The following is an 8,649-nucleotide window of genomic DNA, read 5'->3' on the forward strand; positions in this document are numbered from 1 at the left end:
AGCTCGAGATGTCAATAAACCTAGCATAAACTCAGTTTTAATCATTTAAAACCCTAGATACAACCAGGTCCAAAACTTGGAAGGTTGGGAAAATTGTTTAAAATCAAGGGCTTTTTAAAGCTCGAGTTATCAATAAACCTAACACGAACTAAGTTTAAAATATTTAAAACCCTGGGTATGACCGGGTTCAAGGCCTGATTCTTAACAGGTATGACACAAATCAGCACACAAAACTCAGATACAACCGAGCTCAAAATATCTATCCCGATCTAAAAATTGATTCCTAAAATATCGAATGTACAAGTCTAAGTAGTCATAAACATGAGAGATAATAAAGGAAAGATAAATAGATAAAAAGTTGGATATATATATTGAAAATAAAATTACCCCGAGGAGAAAAACCTCAAACTGAGCCCAAGGGCAATTGTTTACAAACAAATAAAAAAAACCTAAAGGAAAAAGGGTGTCATTGAGCTCCTCCAGGTCGCTCTGAGGATGTAACCTCCTCACCATCCTGCTCGCCTGCCGCAGAAGCCTCCCCCATTTCTAACGGTTCTTGCAAAATCCGAGCCTTGAATTTTTCAAGGTATGGATTCCATAGCTCGGGAGCCATGAAAGAAAAGATCCCATCCTGGTTAAAGGCCGAGCAATGGTACAACATATCCTCCATGGACAACAATGAGGCTGCCCTCTCATCTTTGATGGTGGCTTTGGCCTCGAGCAGTTTAGCTTTGGCTCCATCAACCTCGGCCTGAAGTTGTGCATTTTGAGCTTGGAGGGCAGTCGAGGCGGTCTTCGCAGCCAGCTCGCTTCCTTGGGACGAGGCAAGAGCAGCTTTGGCCTCGTGTTCGTTTTTATGAGCAGCCGCCAAGGAAGTTTTGGCGACCTGCTTGGCTTCTTGAGCAGCTGTCAAGGCAGTATTGGCAGCGTTTAATTCAGCCTGAAGCTCATCATTTCTAGCCTTAGCACGGGCTATACTACGATATTGAGCCAAGACAGACTACAAAATAACAAGGCAAGTCAGATATATCCTTAGATGCAATAAAAAGAAAGATGTCACCAAGGAAGGATAACTTACAGTAAGGTTCATCCCCACGGCTGACTCCAGGATGTTCTCTAGGCTCCGCTCCTCAATAGTCTTCAAGTCTCTCGAGCTGGCCCTATAGGCGTGCCCCACCATAAGGCTCGTCGTCTCATAAATGATCCCCCAAAAGGCTTCAGGGATTTTCTCTAGATCCTGGGGATATGCTGGTATTTGGACGGTCGCACTTGGGACAGGGGGAGCTAGAGGATCACCTTGTATCACTTGGGCTTGAGGAGGCGCAAATCGAGGCGAAGGAAGAGGAGGAATAACCCTCTTATCGACAACAGAAGACACCGGAGCTGTCGAGCTTGTGCCTTTCCCCTTAGCAGGGGATTTTGAGGCCTTTCTTGCTGCCGGAGGGGCCTTCTTAATAAATCTGGGCCTCTTCACAACGGGGCCCGAGCCGATTTTCCCAGCCTGGAAAACAGTACTGTGGTCAGGAGCTCCAGTTTGTTCCATCTCTTCGCCTGAAAAGAACAAAAGGAGATTAGTTCACAAATAAAGTCAAAAACATATACAAGAAAAAAAATGAAGATCTTACCCTCCAGGCTAGGGGAGGAGTCTATAATCACGACCTCCAGCCTTGGGAATACTAGAGGAGATGGGGAGTCTACGACTAGTATTTTTGGGATCTTATGAGGTTCGGGCTCAGGTTCATCCTCGGGACTAGATTCCTCTACATATTGTCTAAATCCAGGGGCAAAGGCATTCTGGAGCAGAGTATACCAAGACCTACGGTTGGTCCCATACTCCTAAAAAATGGCGGACCTAAAATTTAAGGTATTGTCGAAAACAACTGTTCCCTTTGGGTAACTATTGTCATGACGCACCACTAGGTGGTCTACACTTTGGATCGGGGTTATGTTACGATCTGGGTTATGAGGATGACGAAGGACGAGCTAATTGGGTTAAACCTAACTAACCTAAAATCAGCAACAACCCTATCTAGCTCCCTATAGGGGTATGGGTTACCTTGGCCAGAAGGGCCGGCTGCTACCCCTGACGCAGCACGATCTAAATTAGGTTCTCGAATAGCCTCGGGAACCCGCATTTTCCGCACAAAAGGCACCCCGTCCTCTTCCTCATCCTCTCCTTGGGTGGCTGGCAAGGCCTCCTCTTAAGAGGATGGGAGCTCGTGGATTACCGGGAGGGTAGCCCAGGTCATTAAGGCCAACGTCTGTCCTTCTCCAATCAACTGACACGCCAGCATCATGACGTCATTCAAAACCTGGCGGTAGCCCTTCTCGCTAGGTGGAAGCCCAGATAACGTCTTGTATTGACTCCTGAGGGTCACTGACTTCGCCGTCCTTGCAATTATGGTTGCACGAGAAATAAACTCAGTTAATACATGTACAAGGGAAATATCTTGGAAAGAATACAATTTCACGAGCTGAAGCCAGAGAATAAAGAACTTACAAGGACGGTTGAAGTATCTATGTTCGCAATTCCAGAACCCATTCGACATAAAGAACAAGTATTTATAGTCGTTGGGGTTGTTAGGAAGCTCGATGACGGGAGCAGAGTTGGGGAATTTGGTGAGATAGAAGAACCCGTCACCTCGACCTCTCTGTTTCGGGCTAGCCTTGAGGCAAAAAAAATAGAGAATGTCTACCGGAGTGGGGACCTCCCACTCATGCTTCAAAAATAAATATTCTAGCCCCACCAAAAGCCTATAAGAATTTGGGGGGAGCTGAAATGGAGCCAACTTCATGAAGTTCAAAAAGTTCGCGAAGTATTGGTCCAAGGGGAGAAAGGCTCCTGCCTTCAGGTGTTCGTCACTCCAGGTCGTGAAGTCGTCCTGGAGAGGGGGGCAGCTCCGTTCCCCTTCAAAAGCAGGTCGGGCAATGAGAACTCCGGCCCCGACCTCAATATTGTGGCTCAGCATGATCTTGTTCACCCTGCCCTTGGTCGTGATCTTGGATACGATGTGTTCGGCCTCGAAGAAGGCGTTGGGGTCAACCACCACCTCCTTTTCCACCACCGGACCAAGGTGGGGAATGGGAGACTCAGGGGCGACTCCTTCCCCTTGTTCTTTTGTTGAGTAGATGAGTTGGATGCCTTCTTCTTGGGAGCCATCAGATCGCCTAATAAACAGAACAACCTAATTAGTAGGCGACCTAAGAGGATTTAAAGGTTACGACGTGGAAGTACGGAGGGGGAATGGTTTCCTTTTGATATATGAGCTGAGTTAGCCTCAGCCCCATCGTGTGATGCCACGTGCTACCCTAAGTTACGCGCCTCAGTTTCCTAACAGACCTCTGATATTTAGGGATCCGTGTGTCAAAAAATCAGACCACTACTTTCCTTGGGAGGCGGTTTAGTGCAAAACCACCCAAGAAGCGTGACCCCTAAGCAACCTGGTTTGAACCCTAAAATTTTTTCATCCCCTATATCTTGAATGGGTATTTTCTAAATTCACCATGGAGATTACTCAAGTTTACCCAGAAATTACCCAGTTTTATGAATGTCGTAGTTCTAAATATATTTTAAGAACCTACCCATTGAACCTAAGTCGAGGCCTATTCGCTAAAAATATTTGGGAAATAGCCTAATATTGACTACAATGAATAGTGCGGATAAGCATGGTGAAGAACAAAAAAGACCAGTAAAAAAAAAATTCAAACCAAGATATCAAAGGTTCTTACACTATGTTCTTCGACGGCAAGACGTAAGATTTTGCAAAGGGAGGTTCTTGGAAAATTCCTGAGTAATGGGTTACAGTGAATGATTTTTGGAGATTTCTGAGAAAGAAGAGGGATTCAAAAATGCAAAAGAGGAAAAATTTCAAATGAAAGGTGGTGAAATCTGAAAATTGTCTATCTTATTTATACGTAAACTGTGTAAATTAATTTGGGTCATCCGATTTGGTTAGTACAAGATCTAAGGGCTAGGATTAAAAAGACAAAATGGCGGCAAAAATGTGACAAGACAATTATTGCAGTCCTTGAAACCCGAACAGACGTCAATTGCAGTACACCACGTGTCCAGTACTCAAGTAGTGGGCAAGCATGGTTTTGTGTAACTGAAGACTAAAAGCCCCTACGAGCATGGTCAGAAAATGATGACGTCATACACGAGCAAGAGCTTGGGGGAAAATGTTGTACCCTAATTTTAGCTCGAGTCATTTACTCAGTTCGGGTACAGCTGACAAATAAATATACGGAAAAATAACCAAGATATCCATTTATTATCCACGTAGGCGCGAGCTCATGATATTCAAATAGTTGTCGAAGTACGAGCTCGGAGAGATACCCAGCTCATGGTTTCTCTGATATATTGCGTACCCATGGATCCCTAAAGACTCAGGTCCCATTATACGGTTATTTATGACCAGGCTGTCATAATTAATGTCCCAGATATTAGGAGACCATTTACTTTGTGATCAAATCATATCCCAATATAAACAGGAATTTTTTGTATTAAATGTAATAAATATGCAAATCTGTGATTGACTCACGCGATTACCCAAACCTGTCCATGGAATTTCTCTATAAATACTGAAAACATTGGACAGGGAGAGGGACGATTATTCTGTAATACTGAAACTCTGCCAAAATAGAGAGAGAAACAACAATAATATAGACTTGTGGACTAGGTGGATTTTAACCACGAAACCATGTGAAATATTTGTGTTCTTGTGAATTCATTTCATCTTTCGTTACGGTTTATTACTAAGCACTAATCAACCTTATTATTTCTTAATACACTGTTAGCGAAAAACCGCATCAACATATATAAATATATATATATCATGCATGCCACATAATCACACATTTATTCAGTTAATCACACATATATCCAATTATGTCCTCCCGACACGCTAATCCAAGCACTAAACTCTATTAGCATTTTCGGGATGTTACATATATATTATATCTACATTTCATAATAATTTAAAATATTATGTCTCTATAATTTTATAATTTAATTATTTGTGTTATGCATTTATAGAACGAAGGATCAAGTGGAAGTGGAAAGAAATTTAATCAAAATAGCTTTGATGGTCCACATCAACACGATCCATTCATTTTTGGTGCATCACAAGTATGTAACTATTTTTTTATTATTTAATATCTAATTTTTATGCAAATTATTGTTGTAATTGACGTAAGATTAATTGTTTAGGCTTCATCTCATTTTGGTAAAGATAGACAACTCCATTTTGAAGTTTGTCTTTCTCAACAACCATTGCAAAATTCGGAGTTAAGTATATCTCCAATTAATTTTAACCAAATAGGTATATTATTTATTTATTTTAAAATGTATATATATATAATTCTTCTCATTAATATAATGTTTTGAGAGAATAGCACATTATTATTTTGCAGCATGAAAGTCAAAATGCTTACATTAATCTAAATAACAAAATGAGCATGATGGAATTGCTACAACATGCACATTTGTATTTCATACTTTATTTATTGAATATATATATTTTATACATATCTAATCTATTAATTATGTTTGTTTATTTTATGATCTAGAGACTCATTCTTTTCATACAAGATTTAAATTTCCTCAAAATCCACCAACATTTTGAAGGAAGACACTTATATTAAAAGTTGAAGATAGACGCTCATAGTAAAATAACTAAATCACTTTTCATGCAAAGATTTTTTATTGACAATTCTTAAACATGAAATTATTTAAGTTTGATTAGTTTTAATCCTTATTTCTTTTTATTTTTCTATAGTAATCTTTATGATATTTTCACAACTATCCTTTTAAATACTACTCCTATTGGCTTTTTTTTTTTTGGACAAAACTACTGCTACAGACTTATGTGTCTGCATAATAGCACTAAAAAAAAGCCATAAAAAAAACTTTACCACAAAATTATGGTATAAAAGAAAATAAAAATAGGATTAGTTTAATTAAATTACAATAACATTTGTATAAAAGAAAAGCGATGGTCTATATAAAAGAAATGGAAAAAAAAATTGGTTTAATTAAATGACAATAATATATATATATAAGAAAACTCTAAATAAAAAAAAAAAAAAGTAAGTTATATACAACGCTTTAAAAAAAATGATCGGTAAACACACATTGGTACACAAATTCTAAACGGAGGATATTGATCCATTGGGATGAGTTACATGGAGTGCAAGAAAATATAATAATAAACTAATATATAGTATCCACCAAATGTAATCCTCCCAAATTAAAGGGGGAAATTAGTAAAAGAAAAACATTTGGAGTTGAAATTAAAATGCTTTGAATACGACATTCTTACCAACACATCCTCACACAATTAATTTCATAATAAAAAATGTTTAAATGAAATCGTAATATTTGAAAAAAGAAAAACAAGCAAATACTTTATCTTTATTTGTGATTAATGAATATCAAGAAAATCTTCTTTGTTTTATTTATTTATTTTGAAGGGAAGAAAATCTTTCTTCTTTACTCAATTGTTGGGCTAATAAAAGATAGAAAATTATAGCTTACTTAAAAAGCCAGAGACGAATCATATATTTTGTACGAACGAACGTGGTCCCGGCCTCTTCATTCATTCTGATCAGATAATAAAGGTACTCGTACAAAAGCAAGCCTTCATGCATGTGACATGCACAGTATAACAATCGTAATAATTAAAGTAGAGTTTTCGAAATAAACAAACAAAAAAAAAGTATACTGGGGTGCCTTTGAAATGGACGATGATCGGGGCGCCACACCAAAGGGTTTTCTTTTTCTTCTATTTCTCTCTTGAAAGAGAGATTGACCAATAGTCCACAGTAACCTGTGATTCTCTCTCTGGGTCCCTGTCATCTTTTTTTTTCCTGACCATGCTCCCACATCAGATATTCCTTATCGATTCGCCATATTTCTATTAAAATAAAATTAGAAAAATAATATATAATAATTAAAATGGAACTCAGTACTGCTTTCGAGTCGAGAGTTGTTTTTTTGTGTACAGACACTTGCTCTTTAACTTTTAGTACGTTCTAGGGTTCGCTAGTTTCGAGTCCACTTGCTTTCGCAGAGATTGCAATGTTTATCTTTAGCATCTTTTTGTTTTTGCAATTGGTTGAATTTCAACTTTAATTAGCATTTTCTACTAGTTACTAGACCCATTATATAAAATAATGTGCAGTTTTGTTTCGATGATATATCCCTCAAAAATTAAAAAGGTTCAAGGGGATTACGATCGATATTTCTTTTTTCTTTTATAAATATCAAACATAGTAGAAAATAAAGATGATAGTAAGTACAAAAATAAACATTAAATAAGGAAAAGGGAAAGAGCAATTACATTTATCCATGCATGACCGAACATTACACAAGTTTCATTTCCCATACACATTCCTAAAACCCCAAGAAAAACCAAACCATAAAACTACAAACTTGAACCAATTTCCAAATTCTTTTTAATTATTTTCTATTTTTTATTCTAATAGAATAAAGGGTTTGGAGGAGTTTGGACAACCAAGCACATTGTCCTCTACTCTCCTTAGTGACAGAATATGACCTTAAGCTCACGTGGCGAAGAGCAGTCGTGCATGAGCGAAGGGCTATCGTGGGCGTAAGTAAACGTGGCGGGACAAGCATGCTTGAAGAACTGAGAATAGTGCGAAGCCCTACACGTCTGGGGGCTATTGTAATGGTTTCTACAGCAAAACTCGTCCGTGTTGAAAGCCTCACAGGCACTCTTGCACCCAACCACATGACCCGTGTGTGACTTTAGCTTCAGCGGTTCGGGACACGTGGCGAGCAGATCGGCACGGCAACCCACGACGGGGCACACTCCTCTTCCCTCGTGGGGAGTAATGGTCATTCCAACGTTATAACCGTCGACAAGACTGACGCCGTACGAGGATGAGGCGGCATTATGGCCGTGGTGGAGGCTGAACTGGGCTAGAGTCGCCGGAGGTTTGCCGCCAGCACCGTTGCACTCGATTCTACCGCCGCAGTCACCGGTGGCGCAGGTGAACTGGTTGTTGGCGTAGGTGCAGCCGGTTCGGGCCCAGATTCGGCCGGACCAGTGTTGGGTCGGCGCCGGGAAGGAGTGGTGGGTTAGGGAGTGGAGAGCAAACCCGCCTCGCTCGAGGACAGGGTGGCCGGCGTTGGGCTGGATCGCGGGCCAGACGGTGAATGGGCAGTTGTTGACGAGGGTGAGAATATCGTAGGCGTGGGAGAGTGTGAGTAGGAGAAATGAGGTTGTGAGGAAGGCAGAGAGAAAAGAAGCCATTTTTGTGAAGCTTCTTTTAAGCGTGTGATGAGTGTAGATGCTTTTCTTGCTCTTTTTATAGACCCGGGCTGTGCTTTTCTTGTTCTTTTTTGTACGTGAGAAACATGGTTTTGCTGTGTGCATTTGAAAAGACCAAATTGCCCATGTGTTCAGACGTTTATTACTTGATGATTCTTGACAAAAGAAAAAAAAAACATATTTATATATGTCTTGGGCTTATCAGTTCAGTTAGTTGCCTGCCGTGTATAAAAAAAAACCTGCAGAGCTTGAGAGGACCACTCAAGAATTGATTTTTGATTTTGGGTTTAGTCTATTCTCTATGGCCAACTAGCCAGTTCTCTAGTTTGTGCAGGGAAACTCCGCTAATTAACCT

General features: G+C 39.8%; 1 protein-coding gene across 1 annotated transcript; it reads right to left on the bottom strand.

The window, feature by feature from the left end:
* Positions 1-7,315: 7,315 nt before the first annotated feature.
* LOC133791055 (osmotin-like protein) lies at positions 7,316-8,316 on the bottom strand. Its single transcript, XM_062228942.1, has one exon. The coding sequence runs from the start codon at positions 8,274-8,276 to the stop codon at positions 7,539-7,541; it is 738 nt and encodes a 245-aa protein (XP_062084926.1). The 5' UTR covers positions 8,277-8,316; the 3' UTR covers positions 7,316-7,538.
* Between the last annotated feature and the right edge of the window lie 333 nt (positions 8,317-8,649).

This window comes from Humulus lupulus, chromosome 7 (genome assembly GCF_963169125.1).
Source record: "Humulus lupulus chromosome 7, drHumLupu1.1, whole genome shotgun sequence".
Lineage (NCBI taxonomy): Eukaryota > Viridiplantae > Streptophyta > Magnoliopsida > Rosales > Cannabaceae > Humulus > Humulus lupulus.

Excerpts from the sequence above, each read along its gene's own strand:
- LOC133791055 (XM_062228942.1), bottom strand. The coding sequence starts at position 8,276 with ATGGCTTCTTTTCTCTCTGCCTTCCTCACAACCTCATTTCTCCTACTC.